Here is a 26,893-nt window from a genome sequence, read left to right as displayed (position 1 = left end):
AGGAGACTAAGGTTCTCCAGGGATTGGTACTAGAATCACTGCTTTTCTCAATAGATATTAATGATTTAGACTGACTGTACAAAGAACAATATCAAAATCTGCAGACGACACAAATCTTGAAAGTACTGTGAACTATGAGGAGAATAGCTTGACTCCAAGATGACTGAATGGGCTGACATGTGGCAGATGCAGAAAAGTGCGAAGTGGTAAATTTTGGTAGGAAGAATGAGGAAAGGAAATGTAAAGGGTTAGGGTTAAGGTTAGATCCAACTCTAAGCATAATTCGAAAGGGAATACAGGAGCAGAGAGACGTGGGGGTATAGGTGCACAAATCTTTAAAAGTGGCAGGGCATGTTGAGAAAGTAGTTAAAAAGGCATATGGGATCCTCAGTTTTATAAATAGAGGTATTGAGTACAAAAGTTATGATTAACCTTTATAAAACACTATTTATAAAACACTACGTTCTATGTACTATGTTCAACGTTGGGCACCACACTTTAGGAAGGACATAAAGACATGAGAGAAGATGCAGAAAATATTTACGAGAACGGTCCCAGGAAAAAGAGACCTCAGTTACAAAGATAGATTGGAGAAGCCGGGGCTACTCTCCTTAAAGAAGGGAAAGTAAAGTTTCGAGGCGATTTCATAGAGTTGTTCAAAATCTTAAGAGGTCTAGACAGCTTAGATAAAAAACTGTTCCCATTGGTGGAAGGACCAAGAACTAGGGAACAAGGATATAAGGTGAAGAGCAGAAGAACCAACAGTGACATGAGGATAATTTTTTGATGCACTGAATGGTTAGGATCTGGAATGTACTGCCTGAGTGTGTGGTGGAGGGCAGGTTCAATATTGGCCTTCAAAAGGGAATTGGAGAATCGCCTCAAGAGAAAAAGTTTGCAGGACTATGACGAAAAGATGGGGGAGGGGACTAGCTAATATGCTCTTGCAAGGAGCCATCACAGACATGATGGGCTGAATGCCCTCCTTCTCTGCTGTAAGCATTCTATGATTCTAATTCTTCAAATTACTTACACACTTCCTGTGGTTGAGCTACTATCTGTGAGCAGAGAGCCATTCGTTCTCTCCATCTGTGCCAATCTGAATAAAAGAGATCACATTATGTTGTTAGATTCTGGTAAACAATCAAAATTAACCCAATTATAATTTAAAAAAACGTAGCTTTTATTATTATTCAAGCTTTGGAGAGTAGCTCCATCTGAAGTCATATAATACCTGATCAGTCTTCACGTTTGACAAACTACCCCACCCTCACCCAGGAGAAGAGATGCAATGCTTTAGGTCACAGTGGTACAAAGAACGTTTGCCAAACAACTTTTCATGAGAAAGTCTCCCCTTTAATACTAAGCTGAAATATTTTGGTACTTCTGCACAAACTTTATATTCATTAAAGGTGAAGTGAGTATTGGGAAATTAAAACTTTCTATTTTGGGAACCTAATGTAATCCAGCTCTGAAGAAGAGTCATACTGACTGGAAACGTTAACTCTGTTTCTCTCTCCACAGATGCTGTCAGACCTGCTGAGGTTTTCCAGCATTTTCTATTTCTATTTCAGATTTCCAGCATCTGCAGTATTTTGCTTTCATATCAGCATATCAAGGATCAGGTACAACAAGTTCAATAAAAATTTAAGCTTCCTCACTTTGTCCCTACTTCAGAAGAACACTTTCTCCCTTCTCTCCACTCCTCCCCTGCCACTGTACCATCATGAGATTGCTCCTTGAACAAAACTGCAGACTGGAGGCAGAGGGACAGTCAGTTTGGTGCTGTAGCCTCTTGATTTCTATGAACTGGATTCTGACAGCTCCATCCCATTTCAAGCTGCACCTGTAAAATCTACGGTCCAACTTTAACTCAGGGCCAGGCCTCTAACCCAGGGAGGGACCTTGTGAAATTTTTCAATTGAGCTTTTCCACCTTTTTCCATTGAGTTCAAAAGTTTATTTTGCTTTGGCTTTGGGGTTCTAGAATGAAAAATTCCCAAAAACATTACACACACTATGGGTCAGATTTTACATGCCCCCGCTGAGTGTGTTTTTGGCAGGGGGAACACATAAAATAGGGTGGGTGCCCACTCCACCACCTTCCCACCCACCCCAAGCTCATCCAATAACTTAGTAGGTGGGTGGGTGCCAAAATCAGCAGCCTGCCCCCCATCTTTAAATTAATAATTGAAGGTCAATTAAGCTTGTTAGGAAGCCTATTAATCTGAATAATACTGTCCATGCCATAATACGGTTGGCGTGGCCAGTCAGGCGGGAGTGGGCAGGCTTTCTTTTTATTTTTAAAAGGGTGGGAAGGAAGAGGGATTGTGCCCTTTGTACATTAGGGGGCAGCCTCCTCTAAGATAGTACACGGAAATTCTTCCCACCCACCTGCTCGCCAAAACCCACCTAATTATCTGGATGCTTTGTACCAGGAGGCAGTCACAACATTTAGGATAGGGTCTTCTGATTTAGTGAGTGGTCAAAGACAGGGAGGGTGTGACTTCAAATGAGACAGGAAAGCAGACTGAGAGGGCAGGAGTGCAGGAGGCTCAGCCTTTGCAATTGTCCAAGATGCACTGCAGGAATTCACCAAGGCTCCTTCGACAGCACCTTCCAAACCCATGACCACTACCACCTAGAAGGATAAGGGCAGCAGATAGATGGGAAAACCACCACTTGGAAGTTCCTCTCCAAGTCACTCACCATTCTGACTTGGAAATATATTGCCGTTCCTTCACTGTTGCTGGGTCAAAATCCTGGAACTCCATCCCTGACAGCACTGTGGGTGTACCTACACCACATGGACTGCAGCAGTTCAAGAAGGCAGCTCACCACTACCTTCTCAAGGGCAACTAGGGATGGGCAATAAATGCTGGCCCAGCCAGCGAAGCCCACATCCCGTGAATGAATAAAAAAAAAGTCTGAGGTTCTCTCAACTTGTTTAGATGAGAGTGGGGACTGCAGGTTGGATGAGTAAACTGATCATGGCACCTTGGAATAGGAAGCCATTCAAGCGGGCGGAGCAAAAAGGAATGTAGTGGCAGTATGGAACGGTATAGTGAGGGGGATTGACACTGTACTCTGCAGGAAAGGGTAGGAGTCCAGATGGCTGTGTTGCCCGTCCATTGGCAGGGTTCAGGACACATGCTCAGGGTTGGAGAGGAACTTGCAGTGGGAGGGGGAGGATCCAGTTGTTGTGGTCCATGTAGGTACCAATGACATAGGTAGAACTAGGAAAGAGGTTCTGCATAGATAGTATGAGGAGTTAGGCACTAAATTTAATAGCAGAATTCAAAAATAATAAAAGGACAAAACTAAAGGCTCTGCATCTGAATGCACATAGCATTCAAAGCAAAATGGAGAAATTGATAAGGTAAACAGAAATAAAAAGTACGATCTGATAGCCATTACAGAGTCATGGTTGCAGGATGACATAGATTGGAACCTGAATATTGAAGGGTACTTGGCTTTTAGGAAGCTAGGAAAAAGTGGAGGGATGTCTCTGTTAATTAGGATGGTGTTAGCACATTAGAGAGGGATGACCTGAGTTCAGGAAACCATGATGTAGGAAAGGTGTGGGTTGAGATGAGAAACAATAAAGGCAAGAAGTGGGAGTGGTGTACAGGTTCCTAACAGTACCTCAATGGTAGGACAGAGTATTATGGGAGAAACAATGGGAGCTTGTCAAAGGTACAAAATCATGTGGGATTTTAATCTACATATAGCCTAGAAAAATCAGATGGGCAAAGGTAGCCTAGATAAGGAGTTTATAGAATATTTTCAGCATAGTTTCTTAGAACAACACGTTCTGGAGCTAACCGAGAGCAGGCTATACTAGACCTGGTTTTGTGCAACGAGATAGGATTAATTGACAACCTCACAGTGAAGGCACCCCTGGGTAGCAGTGATCATGATATGATTGAATTTTACATTCAGTTTGAGGCAGAGAAGAGTGGGTCCAAGATTAGTAGTTTAAACCTAAATAAGGGCAATTAATTGGGAATGAAAACAGAGTAGCTAAAGTGAACTGGCAAATGAGGTTAAGGGATAGGTCGATAGAGATGCAGTGGCAGACATTTAAAGGGCTATTTCAGAAAACACAGAGTAGATACATTCCAACAAGAAAGAAAAAATCCAAGGGGAGGACCCACCATCAGATGGGTGGCAGGTCAGAAGATTGGACAGAATATAAAGAACAGCAAAGAATGATAAAAAGATTACTAATAAGGGAAAAATTAAAGTACAAGAGAAAGCAATCTAGAATTATAAAGACGGATAGTAAGAGTTTATATAGATACTTAGTTAACAAAGTGAGCACTGGTCCTGTAGAAACTGAGTCTAGGGGATTAATAATGGAAAATAAAGAGATGCCACATGAATTGAGTAAGTATTTTGCATTGGTCTTCACTATAGAGGATACAAGTAACATCCCAGCAATGACTATAAATCAGGAATTGGGAGGGAGAAACTCAGAAAAATTACCATCACCAGGGAAGAGGTGAACAAATTGTTGCAGCTGCAGGCTAAAATATTTCCAGGTCCTGATGGACTTCATCCAAGGGTCTTAAAAGAAGTAGCTAGTGAGATAGTTGATGCGTGGTTTTCATTTTCCAAAATTTCCTGGATTCAGGGAAGGCTCCATTAGATTGGAAAATAGCAAATGTAACTCCTTTATTCAAAAAGGGAGGGAGACAGAAAGCAGAAAACGACAGCCCAGTTAGCTTAACATCTGTTATAGGGAAAAGATTGGAAGCTATTATTAAGGATGTTATATCATGGCACTTAGATAAATTCAAGGCAGGAAGCGTCAACATGGTTTTCTGAAAGGGAAATCATGTTTAACAAATTTATTGAAGTTCTTTGCAGGAGTCACATGTGCTGTGGATAAAGGGGAACCAATGGATGTACTGTACTTAGATCGACAGAAGGCATTTGATAAGGTGCCACATCAAAGGTTATTGTGAAAAATAAAAACTCATGGTGTATGGGGTAACACACTGGCATGGAGAGGTGATTGACTAGCTAACAGGAAACAGACGGTAGCCATAAATGTGTTTCTTTCTGGGTGATGGGATGTAACCAGTGGCGTGCCACATGGATCAGTGCTGGGGCCTCAACTTTTTGCAAATTATATAAATGGCTTGGATGAAGGGAAAGAAGGTATGGTTGCTAAATTTGCTGATGATACAAAGATAGATAGGAAAGCAAGTTGTGAAGAGGACGTAAGGAGGCTACAAAGGGACATGGATAGGGCGAGTGAGTGGGCAAAGATCTAGCAACTCAAAACTGGCATCCATGAGGTGCTGTGAGCAATCAGCAGCAGCAGAATTATATGCAACCACAATCTGTAACTTCATGCCCCGGCACTCCCACTCTACCATTACCATAAAACTGGGGCATCAACCTTGGTTTAATGAAGATTGCCAGAAGCAGCAACAGGCATACCTGAAAATGAGGTGTCAACCTGGTGAAGCTACAACACAGGACTACTTGAATGCCAAACAGTGAAAGCAGCATTGCATGCGATAGACAGAACTAAGAGACCCCACAACCAACAGATCATATCTGAGGTCTGCAGTCCTGCCACATCCAGTCTTGAATGTTGGTGGACAATTAAACAACTCACTGGAGGAAGAAGCTCCATAAATATCCCCATCCTCAATAGTGGAGGAGCCCAACAATCAGTGCAAAAGATAAAGCTGAAGCATTTGCAACAATCTTCAACCAGAAGTGCCGAGTGGTTGGTCCATCTTGGCTTCCTCCTACGGTCTCCAGCATCACAGATGCCAGTCTCAGCCAATTTGATTCACTCCACATGATATCAGGAAACAGCTGGAGGCAGTGGAACTGCAAATTGTTACGACCACAGCCGATGTTATTCACTAAGCAAGCCAAATCCCAGAGGGAATTAGTCTCACTGGTCATAGCTTTTTTTTTGTATTTTGAAAACGAAGGGAAGACTACTAATCCCAGAAAAATAGAGCAGAATATTACGCTCGGCATGTGAGCCCGAGTGTAAAATGACGCGCAATGACGTAGGGCACGTGCCCTGACGTCATCGTGTAGTCTCGCGATATTTCGTTCGGCGGGTGCACGCCAGAGTTGGCTGCGCGCCTGCCAATAACTAAAAGGCCTATTAAGGCCATTAACAATCAAATTAAATTCAAATTTACGCTGCCCATCTAACCTAATGGTTAGCAGGCAGACGAAAAGGTCAAGCAGCCTTTACATTTTTAGGAAACCTCATCCAGGAGCGGGATAAGGTGTCCTAAAGCAAATAAACATTAAATAAAAACTTTATTTTTGGATTAAAAACACGCCCCAGCTCATGTGAGAGAGTCACATGAAGGGACATGTTTTATTAAATTTTTATTCTCTTCATTTTTTTTTAAAAACAGCGCTTCAATCTCCTTGAGGCAGCTCCCAAAAAACCTACTTGGTCAGGGCACATAAGTAAACTACTTGGCAACAGCTCCGTTATAGATTTTAGCCATAAAAATCCAGTGATATTACTCAAGGCAAAATTGCTGTCACTTTAGTAAAGGTATACCATGACTTCTCACTCTCTTCCACTCTGCTGCGTAAATCCCAGAAAGAAAGGTTCAGAAACAGACTATTTTCTGAAAAAAAAGACCTCTGGCTTGAAACTGGGTGGCTGCTTCAAAGTCACAACTTCTCTCAGCACAGAGCTGGTCTCAGGACATCTCCCCCACAGTGCCAACCCAACTCAGCTAAGCATCTTTTCGTAAATATCTTTTTACCAATTTATTTTAGATTCCATTTTCCTAAGCTCCTCTATGAGCTCAATTTTTCCAAAATATAAAAATCTTTCACGTCTTCCTAGTGCCTCCATTTTCAAGGTAAATAAAATTTCATAACCTTCTCTTGTTTACCTGTGAAACTTTTGTACGTTATTAAAGTCCCTTGTCACTTCTAAACTCCCATTGAAATTTAACAGCTGAAAAGTCACGTTCCTACTTATCTTATAATGCAAATTTCAAAACCAACTATTTACTCGTACATTCAACTTCACCACAGTCTCTCATGACAAATGCATGCATTTAGCACTTTTACCTTTCATCTCTCTGCTCCCACAGACAAGCTGTCTTTATTAACCTTCCATCAGTTTAATTATACACACACAAACAAACATTCACTCAGACTCTTTATACAATACCACCGTATTCCCAAAAATATTTTTAAAAATAATATCCATCTTCACAAAAGGCTATGGACCCTGATAACATTCCAGCAATAGTACTGAAGACTTGTGCTCCAGAACTAGCTGAGTCCTTAGCTAAGCTGTTCCAGTACAGCTAAAGCACTGGCAACTGCCTGACAATGCAGAAAAATGTCCAGATATGTCCTGTCCACAAAAATTAGATCAAATCCAACCCAGCCAATTACTGCCCCATCAGTTTATTCTCGATCATCAGCAAAATGATGGAAGGGGTGTTGACAGTGCTATCAAGCTGCACTTACTCAGAAACAACCTGTTCACTAGCACTCTGGGTTCCACCAGGGCCACTCAGCTCCTGGCCTCATTAGAGCCTTAATTCAAACATGGACAAAAGAAGTGAACTCAAGGAGTGAGCTGAGAATGACTGCTCTTGATATCAAGGCCGCATTTGACCAAATGTGGCATCAAGGAGCCCTAGCAAAACTGGAGTCAATGGGAATCAGGGAAAAACTCTCTGATGGTTGGAGTCATACCTAGCAAAGGAAAATGGTTGTGGTTGTTGGAGGTCAGTCATCTCAGTCCCAGGACATCACTGCAGGAGTTCCTTAGGGTAGTATCCTGGGCTCAGCCACCTTCAGCTGCTTCCCTCCATCACAAGGTCAGAAGTGGGGATGTTCACTGATGATTGCACAATGTTCAGCACCATTTGCGACTCCTCAGATACTGAAGCAGTCTGTGCCCACATGCAGCAAGACTTGGGCAACATTCAGGCTTGGCCTGATAAGCGGCATGTAACCTTCACGCCACAGAAGTGCCAGGCAATTGTCAACAAAAGCGAATTCAACCGTTTCCCCATGACATTCAATGGCATTACCAACACTGATCCCCAACTATCAGCATCCTGGGAGTTACCATTGACCAGGAACTGAACTGGCCAGCCATGTAAATACCGTGGCTAGAACAGCAGGTCAGAGGCTGGGAATTCTGCGGAGAGTAACTCACCTCCTGACTCCCCAAAGCCTGTCCACCATCTGCAAGACACAAGTCAGGAGTGTGATGGAATACTCTCCAATTGCCTGGATAGGTGCAGCTCCAATAACACTCAAGAAGCTTGACACCGTCCAGGACAAAACAGCCCGCTTGATTGGCACCCCATCCACCACCTCCAAACATCGACTCCCTCCACCACCAACGCACAGTGGCAGCAGTGTGTACCATCTACACAATGCACTGCAGGAACTCACAAACACTGCTTCAACAGCACCTTCCAAACCCACAACCACTACCATCTAGAAGGACAAGGGCAGCAGACACATGGGAACATCACCACCTGCAAGTTTCTCTCCAAGCCACACATCATCCTGACTTGGGACTATATCACCATTCCTTCACTGTCACTGAGACAAAATCCTGTTCTTCCCTCCCAAATAACACTATGGGTGTACCTATGCCATATGGACAGCAGCAGTTCAAGATGGTGGCTCAAGGGGAATTAGGATGGGCAATAAAAAAGCTGGCCTAGCCAGCGACACTCACGTCTTGTGAAAGAATTTTTTAAAAAGCAGGAGGTATGCCTACTTCTGTATCCACCCTTGGCACCCACTCACTGGACGTAAAATCCCGTTCCACGATTCTATAATACATATTCTGTTCTGGTGGATGAACAATTCAGGGAAAGCCCTTCTGATATCATTATTCTGATAATGTCTTGTCAAAAAGCTGGAGGCAATGGAATACTCCATTTCAAAAATCATTATAAGCAGTATTTGATCAAATTTCAGGCTAAATTAAAACAGAAAACAGAAAAAAGAAAACAAAAAGAGGATGATAGCTCAATAATGGCGAGCTTGTTTTTGAATGCAAATGTGCAACACTGAATTTGAGACCAACACTAGGACGTATTAAAACTTAAGTGATTTTGCATTTGGTCACAACAGAAATCAGTTTCATCATTTCACATCCAAGAGGAACATATTAGAATTTCAATGAAGCAATTGCTATTTTTTTTTTACCTGTTGGCATAATGTTCTATCCTTGAATGTGTGTCATCTTGGGATAGTTGTGGAGACTGCGTAGGGCTGTAAATAAATAGTAAAATATATGCTGGCCAATATTTCAGTCAAAAAATATCAAAATAGCGAAGAAATGAAGTCATCATAATCTACTGCAATAGAAGTATCATAATTTGAGGTAGGAATTTGGCTGCAACTAGCTCTCCACCTCATTTTCAAAGTAAATCACCTTCAATGAAGTGTTAAGCAGCGGTGTCGCACTTTCATGGCTCAAATTACAGGGCTGAAGTGGAAAGGTTTGGCATTTTCTTTCTGTCCACTGGTTTATGGCAAATCTTTGGGGCATATTCAGGAGTTACAATGTTGCTCACATCAGCGCCACATCTTGCTTCTGAAGGATGCAACACTGGGGGCCGTTATATTGTTATAATCATTTATGACAGCAATAATTCTTTCGAAAATGATGTCCAATTTTGTTTTTGGAGAATTGGGTTTTGAGAAAGGAGATAGGCAGTTCACATAACACAGATGGAATATTAAAGCACCATCTGTGCTTTATTGTAATTTTTCATGAAATTAATGAGAGATAACTCCCAAAATATTATGTCAGTTATATAAATAGAAAACACAACAGGGAAATGATAAATTCTCCTGTTTTGCTCTATCCATTAGTTAGGAGGTCTGTCTGTCTCAGTAAACAAAGTTTTCTATTTGCTACCGTAGACAATCAAACAACCTGATTATGCTCCAAACTGCCAACTAGATGCAGTAAGCGCAGTGAATACAGTAATAAACTATGGGTGGGGTGAAATCACCCATTTGGCATGCAGGATGGAAGATGAGCATACTCACTCATACTGTTCAGGCCACATACTGATAAGCGTGACAGGACTGCAAGAGAAAAGAGGAAACAGCAGAACATAAGTTAATGCAACTCAAAATATTATGTAACACTTAACCTTAATAAAGTAGAACCATGTCCTCAACCCACATGCTGTCCATCAGTTCAGAACCAAATTAAGAAAACAGCTGCAAAACAAATAACTGCCAAAGACGACACAGCACCTCTTGTCATTAAGCCTAGTTGGACAACTTTTATTTTTGTGCCTTTGGTAAAACTAATAATCTTAATTTCTTCATACACTTTTGAAAATATTCATATTCCTGTTCTCTCTCTTCCTCCCACTCTACCCAAATGTGTTTTCCTACTTTATGTTCTGCTATTGTTCCATTTGTTTCCACAACACTAATCATCCTTTCAACAATCTTTCTTCCTCAACTCTGGATTTCTGAGTTTATGTTTCTTCCTTTCATTTTCTCCTCCCCAGCACGGCATTGAGCTTCAGGTCTTCCTAGCCTGTACAGTCCAGTACCAAACCAATCTCAACATGCCTTCCTCTTCTCAACTGCTAGTGACCAAATTAAATACTCATATTTCCATCTTGGGCCCATCAACACACTTGTTGTTTTGATCAGCAGGACAGGAGTAACTGTGCCAGGAGCTGCTTTTGTGATCAGCTTTGATGTGAGTTATGTTTGCCAGAGGCATGGAAGTTTTATTCCTGTGATGAAACATGTGGCTGTGAGCAGGAACTCCTAGCAGATGGTGCAGGACATGGACACTTGTCCTTCCTTCATTGTTCCATAAACCAACCTGAATTTCTCTACATAGGAGAGACCAAACGTAGACTGGGTGACCGCTTTACGGAACACCTTCAGTCTGTCCACAAGCATGACCCAGGCCTTCCGGTCGCTTGTCATTTCAACACACCATCATCAAAGGGCTTAGATATAAAAGCAGGCATTTTGAAGTGGAGATGAACAAGCTAAGGTGGGATACACATAAATCCAACATGAATCGGAATTTGCATTGGGAGATAAATGAGGAGTTGAATTTTTAGCTGTTGAAGTTTTAGCTGTTGAATTTCAAAGAGAAAAAAGTTTTACAACTGGTAAAGGTTGTAAATGAAAAGGGCAAAGTTGTTAAGTTTTTTTTCCCGAAATTGGTGGCCATAAAGACAACATGAAAGATTTTTATATTCTGGGAAAGGTAACCTCCAAAGAAAGTTAAGAAAAATAGGTTTAAAGGTGAAAGTGAAAAAACATATTTAAGGAAAGGTTGAAAGCTGTATAAGAGGTATGGCAATGGGATATCTTGAAGAGTGTACTGTGCGAGGACAGACCTGTGAAGTAAGCAGCCTCTAGCCACCCCAGAAAAGTGCTTGTGTGTTCCAGAAGGCAAGATTTTGTTATAAGCCTTGGATTTCCATTGTTGAGTGAGAGGGAGCGAGAAGCCCTGTGACATACCTCCCCTATAGCAACAGTGGGTGCCTTGCGGTAATACTACTGGATGTTTTATATATTACGAATCTTTAGGGACTGTTGCCTGGGAAAGGGTGTTTATTTGAGAGTCCAGCTAAGTAGAAGTCTTTTGGGAAATGTTGTAAGACTAAATTTAACTGAGTAACTGTAATCTTTGTAAATGTAAATTGTAATGTGTGTTTAAGTTTTCTTTTCTTTATAAATGTTTTATTTTAATATTTAAAATCTCCAAAAGTGGTGACTTCTGACTTCAGTACACATACCTTCTTGTAACGAAAATACAAATTGCAAACTGTTGTGATTGCTTGACCAAGTTTCCCTTTGGGATTTGGTCAGCCTGCCATATCATAACACTGTTGAATATTAAAGGAGTCTCAAAGGTTTAAAAGAGCATTTGCATTTTACAGGAGATCTGTGAGTAAATAGGAACAGGCATTATAAATTTTACTGACCCAAAATAGAAGTAATATAAGAACATTAAAGGTTTTGATATTTGGGAACTGGAGTTTTCAAAGGGATATTTAAAAACAATGGAGAACTAAGATGAAAGAGGTGAAAAGGTATTTATGAAAACGGGGTTTCAGCTGTGGTAGTTGCTGTGGAGGGAGTCCCACTGAAACCAACTCCTGTAAGTTCAGCAGGTAATGGGGAAGGCAAATTGAATGTTGGCCTTTATTTCAAAGGAAATGGAGTCTACAAATAGGGAAGTCTTACTAAAACTATACAAGGCACTAGTTAGATCACACCTAGAATACTGTGAACAATTTTGATCCCCTTATCTAAGGAAAGATATACTGACATTGGAGGCAGTCCAAAAAAGGTTCACTAGGGTGATCCCAGGGATGGAGGGATTTTCTTATGAGGAGAGGTTGAGTCTGTACTCATTGAAGTTTAGAAGAATGAGAGGTGACCTTATTGAAACATATAAGATTTTTAGGGGGCTTGACAGGCTAGATGCTGAGAAGTTCTTTCCACTTGTGGGAGAGTCTAGGACCAGAGGGCATAATCTCAGAGTAAGGAGGTGCCCAGTTAAGACAGAGGTGAGGAGAAATTTCTTCTCTGAGGGTAGTGAATCCGTAGAATTCTTCACCGCAGAGGGCTGTAGAGGCTGGGTCGTTAAGTATATTCAAGGCGGAGGTAGACAGATTTTTAATCAGTAGGGGAATCAAGGATTATGGAGAAAAGACAGGAAAGTGGAGTTGAGGGTTATCAGATGAGCCATGATCTCATTGAATGGCGGAGCAGACTCGATGGGCTGAATGGCCTACTTCTGCTCCTACATCTTATAGTCTTATGGAGTGTGCTGAAAAGCTGTGAAACTTAGTTTTGGGTCAGGAGAATATTTGTCCTGAGAAAGAGTTTGTTCTAAATCTCCCTTTGGAAAAACCACATCAGTATGGAGCTGTTCTGAGAAGTCATGGATTGTTCTTCTGCTTAAAGTGAAAGCAATTTCTCAGCTTGGGTAACTTTCCTGGATTTTATGGTTAAGAATCGATAAGGGCTGTTGCCCAAAGCATGGTTTTATTGTATACCTTTGATAAAGCATTTTGAGGGTTATTTTATAAAGCTTTTTCTAACTGTGTATCTTTTATCTTGTGCATTTAAGTTTTATCTTTTCTTTCTTTTAATAAACAATTTAATTCTTCAAATTTGAACAGTTATCACTAGAGTCCTGTGCTTCTGTGTTCAGTAGCTTTCCCTCCTTGTTTCTACAGTGCACAAAAAAAAATTACGATCAGCAATGACAGGTTTCAATCGGAGATCTGGCTTGCTCAGCACTAACATCAGCTGTGGTTATAACGCCGTGTCCTGATAGCTCTACCCTTTCCTTAGTTATTCTCTTGCTTTTAACGTACTCGTAAAAAATCTTTTCTTTGATTTTACCTGCCAATATATTTTCATGTCCTCTCTTAGCTTTTCTAATTTCCTTTCTTTCTTCAACCCTGTGCTTTCTATACTCCTCTCACCTTTCTACGGTATAAGCTTTTTGTGACTGTCATAAGCTTTCCTTTTCTGCTTTATCTTACCCTGTATGCTTCTGGATAACCAGGATACTCTAGATTTGGCAGTACCACTCTTTTTCTTTGTGGGGACATGTCTACACTGTGCCTGTAGAATCTTGCTTTTGAATGCCTCCCACTGATTTGATACTGTTTTCCCTTCAAGTAGCTGTATCCAGTCCACTTTCGCCAGTTCACTTTGTAAAATTTGTCTTCTCCCAATTTAGAACTTTTACTCCTGTTCTATCTTTGTCCTTTTCCAAAATGATGCTAAATATAACTGTATTATGATCACTATCTCAAAATGGTCCACCACTGCTACTTCGTCTACTTGTCCAGCTTTATTTCCTAAGACTAAATCTAGAAATGTGACCCCTCTTGTTGAGCTTGTTATGTGCTGGCTGAAAAAGTTCTCTTGAATGCAATTCAAGTATTTTGTGCGCTCTGTACTCTTCACACTGTTTGTATCCCAATTAATATTAGGGTAGTTGAAGTCCCCAACTATTACTGCCCTATTGTTTTTGCACTCAGAAATTTGTCTACACATTTGCTCTTCTAATTCCCTTCCACTATTTGAAGTCTATAGTACACTCCTAGCAGCCCCTTTTTTATTTCTGAGATCAATCCATATGGCCTTACTTGATGCTTCGTTTAATATATCATCCCTCCTCATGGATGTAATTGATTCTTTAACCAATAATGCTACACCCCCACCTTTTTTATCCCCCTCTCTATCCTGGGATGCTGAACTGCCATTTTTGCCCCACTTTAAGCCAAGTTTCCATTATAGCGATGACATCATGCTGCCATGCACCTATCTGTGCCCTCAGCTCATTGGCTTTATTTGCTATACTCCTTGCATTTATATATATACCTTTTAACGTTACCAAATTCCTGTGCTCTACACTTTTTAACCTGTGTTTCTTCTGTCTTTCAGAGTCACTCACTAATTCTCCATCTCGTGTTCTCTGCTCTGAATTTGCCCTCACGTTCCCATCCCGCTGTCAATCTAATTTAAATTCCCCCCCTCCAACAGTACTAGCAAATCTCCCTGTGAGGATATTCATCCCAGTCCTGTTCCCACGACATCACTAAACAATTTTCCTGGTTTCCTCTGTACAGCCGGGGCACCTGACAACAGGCAGAGGCTGGAAATCAAATCAATGAAATCAAAATGTAAGGCTCAGCTACACTCTTCAACTCAGCCATCAGTGAAACCATCCCATTACTAAATTAAACGTTTAAAATTTTGAAGTTTTAAAAACATATGCTGGTAATTTTGAATTTGTTACTAGGGCTGCATTTGGTATTGGACAGTGCTCTGGCTGCACTGGTACCATTTGTTGTTGTAGAGGTGGAAGTGGTCAGACAAGAAGCATCAGCAAGTGAGCCCAATGGTTCATTAGGGTCATCAGCACATATATTATATATACATATGTATTATATATATACGCTTTAAAGTAATAAAACATCCCAAGGTGCTTCAGAGATATTATAAAACAAAATTTAACACAAGCCACATAATGAGCAGACACTAGGGCAGATGACCAAAAGCTTGAGCAAAGAGCTAGTTTTTAAGAAGCATCTTAAAGGAGGAAAGCAAGGTACAGAGGTGGAGAGGTTTAGGGAGGAAATTCCAGAGGTTAGGGCCTAGGCAGCCAACAGCATGGCCTCCAATGGTGGAATGATTAAAATTGGAGATGCTCAAGAGGCTGAAAGTGAAGGAGTGCAATATCTGAGGGTTGTGTGGCTGGAGGTGATAGATAGGAGCCAGGCCATGGAGGGATTTAAAAACAAGGATGAGAATTTTAAAATCAAGGCATTGTTTAACTGTGAACCAGCGTAAGTCAGCGAGCACAGAGGTGATGGGTGAACGGCATCAGAGCAGCAGAGTTTTTAATGTGCTCAAGGTTATGGAGGGTAAAATGTGGGAAGCCAACCAGGAATGTGTTAAAATAATCAAGACTAGAGTGAAAAAGGCATGGTGAGGGTTTTAGTAGCTTAGAGGTAAGGTTGGAGAGAGGCCACGTTATGGAGATGGAAAAAGGCAGTTTTAATGTCGCTGCTGATGTGTGGTTAAAGGCTCATCTTACACTGAGGTTGCCAACAGTTTGATTCAGCCTCAGACAGTTGCCAGGAAAATGGATGGAGTTGGTTGCGGGGGAAAGAGGTTTGTGGCAGGGGCTGAAGGCAACAGATGGTATTTAAAGTAGGCGACTGGGGCCACCTTTTGGGAAGACCTATCGCATTAAGTGCCAATCAGGCAATTAACCAATCAGAGGCCAGCAGATGTGCATTGCTTGGCAGTGCCATGAAGGAGGCGGTGGCATCTGCCAGTACTGCACCCACCCGAAGTGCAGGATCGCCCAGGGACCCAAGCCACAGGTGCTTGATGGTGGGAGGGGGATCACATGGAGGGAGGGAGAGGTGTCAACAGCAAGGTTGAGAGTGGTTCTCAGCAGGATCCCCTTCCTGGTGCCAGGTCCCTTGATCAGGCACTGAATGGCTTTGAACGAGGGACATCCCCCAGGAGCCCACAAACAACCTGACAGGATTTGATTTTTGAGCTTTTCGCATGGCAGGTCCCCTGCCTGCCACTGGTTGAATACCAGCAGTGGCAGGATTAGGCCTTTAAGTGGGCATTAATTGCCCACCTAAGGGCCTCAACTGGCAACAAGGCAGGGAAGCCATCCACAAACCTTCCCACCACCAGATTAATTAGGGCAGCGGCAGGTTGGCAGCAGAGTCCCCACCCACCACCCTTCTGCCTGATTAAATGTGCCCCACACCATCTACACGCCACAGGGAAAGCATTAAATTCCACCCAATGGTTTCAGTCTTCCCAATATTTAATGGGAAGAAATTTCTGTTCATCCAGTACTGGACGTCAGATAACCAGTGTGACAGCAGGGGGGTTGGTGAAGATAGATGGCAGTGATGTAGACATAGTTGTCATGGTCGCACATGTTGAAACAGACCTGTTTGTGGATGATATCGCCAAAGGGAACCAGGTAGATGAGAAACAGGAGGGGTCCAAGGGAGGTAATCTGCGGGAATGGGAAGAGAAGCCACTGATGGCAATTCCCTGGCTACAATTAGATAAGAATGGAACCAGGCAAATGAAGTTCCACACAACTGGATGACTGTGGAGAGGAGGATGATGTGAAAAACCATGTCAAAAGCTGCAGACAGGTCGAAAAGGATGAGGAGGGATAACTTGCCTTTGTCACAGTCACATAGAATGTCATTTATGACTTTAATAAGAGCCATTACAGTACTGTGGCAGGGGCATAAACCTGATCAGAGGGATTCAAACATGAAGTTCTGAGAAAGACAGGCACAAATTTAGGAGGCAAGGTCTTGAGAGGAAAGGGAAGTTGGAGCTGGGGTGGCAGTTTGCAGGGATGGGGGATTCAAAGGTTGCGTTTTTGAGGAGTGGAATGATGATGGCAGATTTGAAGGAGAGAGGGACAAAACTATTGGAGAGAGTAAAATAACTAAGAAGGCTACATGTTCCTTTCAATGACAGTATTAACCAGCTCTCTGGGTGGGTAACTGTGATTTTCTGGAGGTGAGTTCAAAGTGCACCAGTGCTTCCATCTAATGCCGTGTTACCTGCTGTATTGTGTAATTTGTAGTATACACACAGATTAAAAACCTCCTCCTCTCTCTAAACTGCAGGTTGAAGTGTGCTGCAATACTTGTCATTCCACAAACAGGAATTTATATATTTGCAAATCTTACATCATCAAACTTACATCTCAAGATTCTCGCCTTCTAGGACTGTTTGCACTGGCAAATAACCCAAGCGGGGATGTTTGGCAAAGTACTTCTTTGATCTGAACTTATTTTTCAGCACCTTGGTGAAATCACGTACATCTTCACCTGATGTTGTCTAAAAGAGTAAAAAAATTTAAATTTAGTTAAGGATTGACATGAACCAACCCATTCAACTCACTCCATCACACGCAATCTATAAAGTTATATTTCCTGGACTAAATGTCTTTAAGGGTGGAAAATAATAGAGTGGGAACCTCTGAGGATCAAGCTGAACTTGTCTTTACAAAACCTGTAAGATTATGACAAAGGATTAGATATGCCTGAATGATCGGTTATGGACAATTAAGCCGGCATTGCCCTCGAGTTTCAACTCAGTTTTAATAAACTCAATTTTAATTGTCAGGTTTTGCATCACCTGGGTAAAACACAGCATTTTGAAGGTGTAAACATCTGGTTCTTCGCTCCCCTTGAGACACAAGGCCTTGCCTTCATAGAATCCTCAATCTTGTGGCCAAGCATTGAAACAAGCTACTTAAATGATATCAAATATCAAGCAGTTGCAGGGTTCAAATCTTTCTGGTTGAAGAGCTAATTATTTTAACCATAATGCACTTATGTCCAATCAAACCAGATATAATTACCCATCCGACACACTGGGTTGAATGGCCTTCTGCTGTGTTGCAGCATTCTTTGACTATAACATTTCAGAAAGACAGGAAGAAAGGAAAAGGAGGCAGGGTAGCTCAGTTAATCAAGGATGAGATCAGTACAGTAGTGAGAAATTATCTTGGGTTGGAGGATAAAAATATAGAATCAGTTTGGGTGGGGATAAGAAATAGCAGAGGAATAAAGTCAAAGGTGGGGGTGCTTTATAGGCCCCCTTACAGTAGCTATACTGTAGGGCAGAGTATAAATCAAAAAATAATGGGGGCTTGTACGAAATATACTGCAATAATCGTGGGAGATTTTACTCTTCACATATATTGGATAAATCAAATTGGCAAATGTAGCATGGAGGATGAATTCATAAGAGTGTATTTGGGATAGTTTCTTAGAACAATACGTTCTAGAACCAATCATGGAACAGGCAAGTTTAAACCTGGTAATGTGTAGCGAGGCAGAATTAATAAATAACCTCGTGCTCCTATTTCTTATGTTCTTATGATGCGAAGTATTCATTTAATACCTCAGCCATGCCACCCGCCTCCATGCATAAATCCCCTTTTTGGTCCCTAATCAACCCGACTTCTCCTTTTACTACCCTTTCACTATTTATACGCCTAGAAAAGACTTTGGGATTCCGTTTTATGTTAGCTGCCAGTCTCTTTTCTTTGTTTCTCTGATTTGCTTACTCACCCTCTGAATCTTCTGTATTCAGCCTGCTTCTCAATTGTTTTTTTCTACCTGGCGTCTGTTATAAGCACTCTTTTTCTTATTTATCTTAATTTCTACCTCCTTTTTCATCCAGGAAGCTCTGGTTTGTTTGCCCTACCTTTCCCTTTTTAGGGAATATACCTTGACTGTGCCCAAACCATCTCTTCTTCGAAGGTAGCCTGTCATTCAGCTACCATTTCTCCTGCCAATCTAGCCCAGATACGTTCTTACCCCATTGAAGTTGACTTTCCCCCAGTTAATTATTCTTATTCTGGATTGCTCATTGCCCCTGCCCACAGTCATCCTAAACCTTTTGATACAATGATCACTGTCCCCTGAATGTTCTCCCACTGACACTTGGGGGAGAATTTACTCCCCGTCGGACAGGTCGATCGCCGCCTGCGATCAGCTGTGTGCCGCCATTTTATGTGGGCGGGCCAATTAAGGCCCTCCCAGCGTGACATGCGCCCAGTAGCTCTCAGTGTTACCTGTGCAGGCAGGGGAAGGAGGGAGAGTCGGAAGCTGCCTCAGGGAGATTAATTTCAAAATGAGAATTTTAAATAAATAAGGTAAAGATCATTTACACATGTCCCCTCATATGACAGCGTCACATGAGCTGGGACATGTTTTTGAAATGTTCAAAGAGTATTTATTAATGTAATAAACCCTTCATGAAACCTCATCCCGCCCGCACATCCTTTATTGGTTTATTAATGGCTTTACAGGACTTTGACTGTTCGTTGGGCGCACAGCCGACTCTGGTGCCGACTTCACCTGGAGTACTGTGTACAGTTTTGGTCTCCTTACTGTGAAGATGGATGTTATTATTTTAATATTTTTGGGGATATGGTGGTATTCTGTAAAGAAGGCTGTGTGTGTGTGTGTGTGTGTGAGTGTGTGTATGTCCATGATTAATTAAACTGGGGGGAAGGTTAGTAAAGACAGCTTGTCTGTGGGAACTGAGAGGTAAAAGGTAAAGGCACTAGATGCATGCATTTGTAATGAGAGGCTATGGTGAAGTTGGAATTACAAGTAATTGAGTTGGGTTTTAAAATTTGCATTCGGTGATAGGTAAGGACTTGACTTTTCAGCTGCTAAATTTCAAAGGTGTTTAAGGGACTTCTACAACTTACAAACATTTAATAAGTAAACAAAGGAAGGTTATTAAATTTTATTTGACCCGAAAGTGGAGGCAATAGGAAGACGTGAAAGATTTTTATATTTTGGAAAAGTTGACTTCAAAGAGGTGCTTAAGACAATGGAGCCTAGGATGAAAAGAAAAAAAAAAGATATTTAAGGAGAGAGGATTAGTTGAGTTGAGGTGGCTGTGCGGGGGAGATGTCCTGATACCAGTTCTGTGCTGAGAAAAGTTGCATATTTGAAGTAGCCATTCAATTTCAAACCAGAAAAGTCTTTGGTTTCAGAAAGCAGTCTGTTTCTGAACTTTCTTCAGGTTTCCACAGTGGAGTGGAAGAAAGTAAGAAGTCATGTTATATACTTTATTAACATAGCATTTGCCTTGGGCAATATTACTGGATTTTTAATGGTTAAAAATCTATAAGGGAGCTGTTGCCAAGTAGTTTACTTGTGTGTTCTAACCAAGTGGGTTTTTTGGGGGGAATATTTTGTAAGACTGTTTCAACTGTATAATTTTAATCTTGTGTGTTTAAGTTATTTTTTCTTCCTGTTAATAAATCTTATAGCTTTAAAATCCTAAAAGCATTACTAGGGTTCTATGCTTCTGGGATCAGTAATTTTACCCTCGTTTTACTGATCATAACTTTTTTTGTTTTGTATATTAAAAACAAGTTTCTCTCTGCAATTTGGCTTGCTCAGCGAACAACATCGGCTGCAGTCATAGGATATACTTGCATTGGATGCAGTTCAGGGAAGGTTCACTAGGCTGACTCCTGGGGTGAAAAGGTTGTCTTACGAGGAAAAGCTGAGCAGGTTGGGCCTGCTCATTGGAGTTTAGAAGAATGAGAGGTGATCTCATTGAGATATTAGATTCTGAGCAGACTTGACAGGGTAGAAAAACAGTTAACCTTTCCAGTCCGTATGGCTATTCTTCAGTCGTACTCGAAACGTTAACTCTGCTTCTCTCTTCACAGGTGCTGCCAGACCTGCCGAGTTTTTCCAGCATTTTCTGTTTTTATTTCAGATTTCCAGCATCCGCAGCATTTTGCTATTATCTCAGGAAAGACTGGATGCAGGGATGATGTTTCCTCTGCCAGGGGGGATCTTGAACAAGCGATCAGAGTCTCAGGATACGGGGTAGGCCATTTAGGACTGAGATGAGGAGAAAGTTCTTCACTCGGAGGGTGGTAAAACTGTAGAATTCTATACCACAGAAGGCTGTAGAAGCCAAGTATTTGAATATATTTAAGAAGCATATAGATAGATAGGGGTATGGGGAGAGTGCAGGAGTATGGCATTGAGATAGAGGATCAGCCATGATCTTATTGAATGGTGGGGCAGGCTCACAGGGCCGAATGGCCTGCTCTTGCTCCTATTTTCTACGTTTCTATGAGAGTCGGGATTTTAAAAATAACAACCGCAAAGATAGAGCAAGAGTTCCAGGGAGAATTGGAGCTTTGAAAGAAACCAGCACGAGAACAGAGCGAGAGTTAACATTTTATTGTGTTTACTTAAATTCCAATTTCAGTGTAGTAAATAAATAATTAAAGGCATGTCAGGGCTGCTCATACCCATCAAGTGCACATCCTGTACCATGTGGGGACTCCAGGATGCTACCCATGTCCTGGACAACTTCATGTGCAAAAAGTGCCACCAAATGTAAAAACTCAAGCGTCGTATCTTGGAACTTGAAGAGCTGCTGGTGTCATTGAGGAGCATTCGCGAGGATGAGAGCATTCACGAAGATGAGAGCATTCACGAAGATGAGAGCTACGTGGATAGCACGTTTCAGGAGGTAGTCATTCTGCAGCTTAAGAAAAAGCAGGCAGAGAGGGACTGGGTGGCCATCAGACAGACAAGAAAGGCAAGGCAGACAGTGCAACAGACCCCCCCGAGGACATCCCACTTTCTAACAGGTATTCAGTTCTGAGTACCAATGGGGGAGAGGGTTCCTCTGGAGACAGCAGTGAGAGTCATGACCAGAGCACCATGGTTGGCTCAGCTGTGCAGGGAGGTAGGAGAAAAGGCAGGAGAGCAATAGTGGTAGGTGATTCTATAGTTAGGGGAACAGACAGATGCTTCTGTGGTCTCGGACGTCATTCCAGGATGGTATCTTGCCTCCCTGGTGCAAGGGTCATTGGTATCACTGAGTGGTTTCAGAGCATTCTGGAGGGTGAGGGTGCACAGCCAGAGGTCGTGGTTCACATTGGTACCAGCAGTTTAGATGGAAAAAAGGATGAGGTCTTGCAGGCAGAGTTCAGGGAGTTAGGAAAGACATTAGCAAACAGGACCTCAAAGGTAGTAATCTCTGGATTACTTCCAGAGCCACGTGCTAGTGAGCATGGAAATAGAAGAATGCACCAGATGAGTGTGGGGTTGGAGAGATGGTGCAAGAGGGAGGACTGTAGATTTCTGGGGCAATGGGACCAATTCTGGGGAAGATGGAATCTGTACAAGCGGACGGTCTACACCTGAATAGGACCAGGACGAATGTCCTCGCACAGAGATTAGCTAGTGAGAATATTCCTGCAATAGTACTGAAGACTTGTGCTCCAGAGCTTGCCACGCCCCTAGCCAAGCTGTTCCAGTACAGCTACAACACTGACATCTACCCAGCTATGTGGAAAATTGCCCAGGTATGTCCTGTACGCAAAAAGTACGGACAAATCCAATCCAGCCAATTACCGTCCAATCAGTCTACTCTCGATCATCAGTAAAGTAATGGAAGGGGTCATCAACAGTGCTATCAAGCGGCACTTGCTTAGCAATAACCTGCTCACTGATGCCCAGTTTGAGTTCCGCCAGGGCCACTCAGCTCCTGACCTCGTTACAGCCTTGGTTCAAACATGGACAAAAGAGCTGAACTCCAGAGGTGAGGTGAGAGTGACTGCCCTTGACATCAAGGCAGCATTTGACAGAGTGTGGCATCAAGGAGCCCTAGCAAAACTGGAGTCAATGGGAATCAGGGGGAAAAATCTCCGGTGGTTGGAGTCATATCTAGCACAAAGGAAGATGGCTGTGGTTGTTGGAGGTCAGTCATCTCAGCTCCAGGACATCACTGCAGGAGTTCCTCAGGGTAGTGACCTTCCTTCCATCATAAGGTCAGAAGTAGGGATGTTCGCTGTTGATGCACAAAGTTCATCACCGTTCACGACTCCTCAAATACTGAAGCAGTCCATGCCCAAATGCAGCAAGACCTGGACAATATACAGGCTTGGGCTAAAAGTGGCAAGAAACATTCACGCCACACAAGTGTCAGGCAATGACCATCTCCAACAAGAGAGAATCCAACCATCATCCCTTGGTGTTCAATGGCATTACCATCACTGAATCCCCCACTATCCACAACCTGGGGGTTACCATTGACCAGAAACTGAACTGGACAGGCCATATAAATACTGTGGCTACAAGAGCAGATCAGAGGCTAGGAACCATGTGACAAGTAACTCACCTCCTGACTCCCTAAAGCCTGTCCACCATCTACAATGCACAAGTCAGAAGTGTGATGGAATACTCCCTGCTTGCCTGGAAGAGTGCAGCACCCATAACACTCAAGAAACCTGACACTGTCAAGGACAAAGTGGCCTGCTTGACTGGCACCACATCCACAAACATTTACTCCCTCCACCACCGACACACAGTAGCAGCAGTGTGTACCACCTACAAAATGCAATGCAGGAATTCGCCAAGGCTCCTTCAACAGCACCTTCCAAACCCATGACCACTACCATCTAGAAGGACAAGGGCAGCAGACAGATGGGAACACCACCACCTAGAAGTTCCCCTCCAAGTCACTCACCATTCTGACTTGGAAATATATCACCTTTCCTTCAGTGTCGCTAGGTCAAAATCCTGGAACTCCCTTCCTAACAGCACTGTGGGTGTACCTACACCACATGGACTGCAGCGGTTCAAGGTGGCAGGTCACCACTACCTTCTGAAGAGCAATTAGGGGTGGGCAATAAATGCTGGCCCAGCCAGCGAAGCCCACATCCGTGAATGAATAAAAAAGAACTCAAGAGAGCTTTTTTAGCCAGCACGGAACAAGCCCAACAAGAGGGAGTGCAATTCTAGATTTAGTCTTAGGAAATAAAGCTAGGCAAATGGATGAAGGTAACAGTGGGTAACCATTTTGGAGATAGATTGGGGAAAAACAAATTTTAAGAAGCTGAGGGGTGATCTAGCAAACGTGAACTGGTTCCAGCTTCTTGGAGGGAAATCAGGGACATACCAGTGGGAGGCATTCAAAGGCGAGATTCTACGGGCACAGTGTAGACATGTCCGCACAAAGCAAAAGGGCGGTACTGCTAAATCTAGAGCCCACTGGTTATCTACAAGTATACAAGGTAAGATAAAGCAAAAAAAGGCAAGCTTATGACAGTTACAAAAAAAACTTAATCCTGTAGAAAGCCTAGAGGAATATAGAAAGCACAGGGGTGAAGTAAAACAGGTAATTGGGAAAGCAAAGAAAGGATATGAAAAAATATTTGCAGGTAAAATCAAAGAAAATCCAAAGATGTTTCACCAGTACATTGATAGCAAGAGAATAACTAAGGAAAGGGTAGGGCCTATCAGAGATGTATATGGTAACTTGTGCGCTGATGTAGAAGATGTGGGCAGGGTTCTTAATGAGTACTTTGTCTCTGTCATCACTAAGAAGAGGGATGATGCAGATATTCTAATTAAAGAGGAGGAGTATGAAATGTTAAATACAATAAGCATAGTGAGAGAGGATGTACTGGACATCCTTGAACGTGGATAAGTCACCAGGACCAGATGGATTGTATCTCAGGTTGTTAAAGGAAGCCTTAAAGAAAGCTCTGAGGATCACTTTCCAATCCTCACTCGATACAGGTGAGGTACCAGAGGATTGGAGGTCTGCGAACATTGTGTCATTATTTAAAAAGGGTGCATGGGATAGACCAAATAATTATAGGCCGGTCAGTCTGACTTCTGTGGTGGGCAAATTATTAGAATCAAATCTGAGACAGGATAAACTGTCATTTAGAAAAGGAACAGATTAATCAGGGATAGTCAGTATTGTTTTGTTAGGAGAAGGTCATGTCTTACTAATTTAATTGAATTTTTTGAGGAAGTAACAAGGTGGATTGATGAGAGTAGTGCAGTGGATGTTGTCTACATAGATTTTAGTAAGGCATTTGACAAGGTCCCACATGGCAGACTGGTCAGAAAAGTAAAAGCCCATTGGATATAGGGGAATATAATGAGTTGGATTCAAAATTGGCTCAGCGATAGGAACAAAGGGTAATGGTTAATGGATGTTTTTACAAATGGAAAACGGTTTCCAGTGGCAATTCCAAAGGGCTGTGTTGGGTTCCTTGCTATTCGCTGAATTCTTTTTTAATTCATTTACAGGATGTGGGTGTCACTGGCTAAGCCAGCATTTATTGCCCATCCCTAGTTGCCCTTGAGAAGGTGGTGAGCTGCCGCCTTGAACCGCTGCCGTCCATGTGGTGTAGGTACACCCACGGTGTTGTTAGGAAGAAAGTTCCAGTATTTTGACCCAATGACAGTGAAGGAACGGCGATATATTTCCAAGTCAGGATGGTAAGTGGCTTGGAGGGGAACTTCCAGGTGGTGGTGTTCCCATCTATCTGCTGCCCTTGTCCTTCGAGGTGGTAGTGGTCATGGGTTTGGAAGGTGCTGCCTAAGGAGCCTTGGTGAATTTCTGCAGTGCATCTTGTAGATGGTGCACACTGCTGCTACTGTGCGTCGGTGGTGGAGGGGGTGAATGTTTGTGGAAGGGGTGACATGATTGGGAAATTTGCAGATGACACAAAAATTGGCCATGTAGTTGATAGTGAAGAGGGTAGCTGTTGTCTCCAGAATGATATCAATGGTTTGGTTGAGTGAGAGGAAAAGTGGCAAATGGAATTCAATCCAGAAAAGTGAGAGGTAATGCATTTGGGGAGGGCAAACATAGCTAGGGAATACACAACAAATGGGAGGATATTGGGAGGGGTAGGGGAAGTATGAGACCTTGGTGTGCATGTCCACAGGTCCCTGAAGGTAGCAGGACTGGTGGCTAAGGCAAAGAAAGCATATGGTATGCTTTCCTTTATTGGACAAGGTATGGAATACAAAAGCAGGGATGTAATGATGGAACTGTATAAAATGTTGGTTTGGCTGCAGCTGTAATTTTGTGTACTGTTTCTAGTCACCACATTTACAGGAAGGACATAATTGCTGTGGAGAGAGTGCAGAGGATATTTACAAGAATGTTGCCAGGGCTTGAAAATTGCAGCTCTGAGGAAAGATTGGATAGGCTGGGGTTGTTTTCCTTGGAACTCAGGAGGCTGACGGGTGTACAAGATTATGAGGGGCCTATATAGACTAGACAGGAAGTCTAATCTGTTTCCCTTAGCAGAGGGGTCAATTACCAGGCAGCACAGGTTTAGGGTGATTGGTGGAAGGATTACAGGGGACATGAGGAAAAACTTCTTCACCCAGAGGGTGGTGGGTGTTTGGAATTCACCGTCTAGTTTGATGGTGGAGGCAGAAACCCTCAATTCATTTAAAAGGCACCTGGATCTGCACCTAAAGCGCTGTGTTCTACAGGGTTACAGACCAGGTGCTGGAAGGTGGAGTTAAAATGGGCAGCTAGTTTTTTTTAATTTTTATCTTTTTTGCCTGGCACACGTGAGGGGTTGAATAGCCTCTTTCTGTGGTGTAACTTTTCTATGGTTCTAATACTCTCCACTTGCCTGGATGAGTGCAGCTCCAACATCACTCAAGAAGCTCGATACCATCCAGGACAAAGCAGCCTGTTTGATTGGCACCTCATCCACCACCTTAAACATTCACTCCCTCCATCACAGATGCACAATGACAGCAATGTGTTACATACAAGATGCGGCTGCAGCAAAACGTCAAGCCTCCTTCAACAGTAGCTTCGAAACCACGGTCTCTACCACCTAGAAGGTCAAGGGCAGCAGATGCATGGGAATACCATTACCTGCAAGTTGCCTTCCAAGCAACACACTATCCTGATTTGGAACTATATCACTGGGTCAAAATCCTGGAACTCCTTTCCAACAGCACTGTGGGTGTACTTACACCACA

The 26,893-nt window shown here is 42.5% G+C and overlaps 1 protein-coding gene across 8 annotated transcripts in view; it reads right to left on the bottom strand.

Annotated features, from left to right (window-relative positions):
* The window catches only part of utrn (utrophin), a 630,893-nt gene that overhangs the window by 45,367 nt on the left and 558,633 nt on the right, over window positions 1-26,893 (bottom strand). For all 8 annotated transcript variants that reach the window (XM_078556557.1, XM_078556553.1, XM_078556558.1 and 5 more), the window contains 4 exons: window positions 17,278-17,414; window positions 10,050-10,088; window positions 9,198-9,263; window positions 1,034-1,099 (listed from right to left, as the gene is read on the bottom strand). In XM_078556557.1, coding sequence (XP_078412683.1) covers window positions 1,034-1,099; window positions 9,198-9,263; window positions 10,050-10,088; window positions 17,278-17,414 — 308 coding nt within the window. The remainder of the gene's footprint in view (window positions 1-1,033; window positions 1,100-9,197; window positions 9,264-10,049; window positions 10,089-17,277; window positions 17,415-26,893) is intronic.

The sequence above is a fragment of the Cetorhinus maximus genome, chromosome 14, assembly GCF_964194155.1.
Source record: "Cetorhinus maximus chromosome 14, sCetMax3.hap1.1, whole genome shotgun sequence".
In the NCBI taxonomy this organism is placed as follows: domain Eukaryota; kingdom Metazoa; phylum Chordata; class Chondrichthyes; order Lamniformes; family Cetorhinidae; genus Cetorhinus; species Cetorhinus maximus.
The sequence above is the reverse complement of the archived record's forward strand: the minus strand, read 5'-3'. Positions and strand labels throughout refer to the sequence as shown.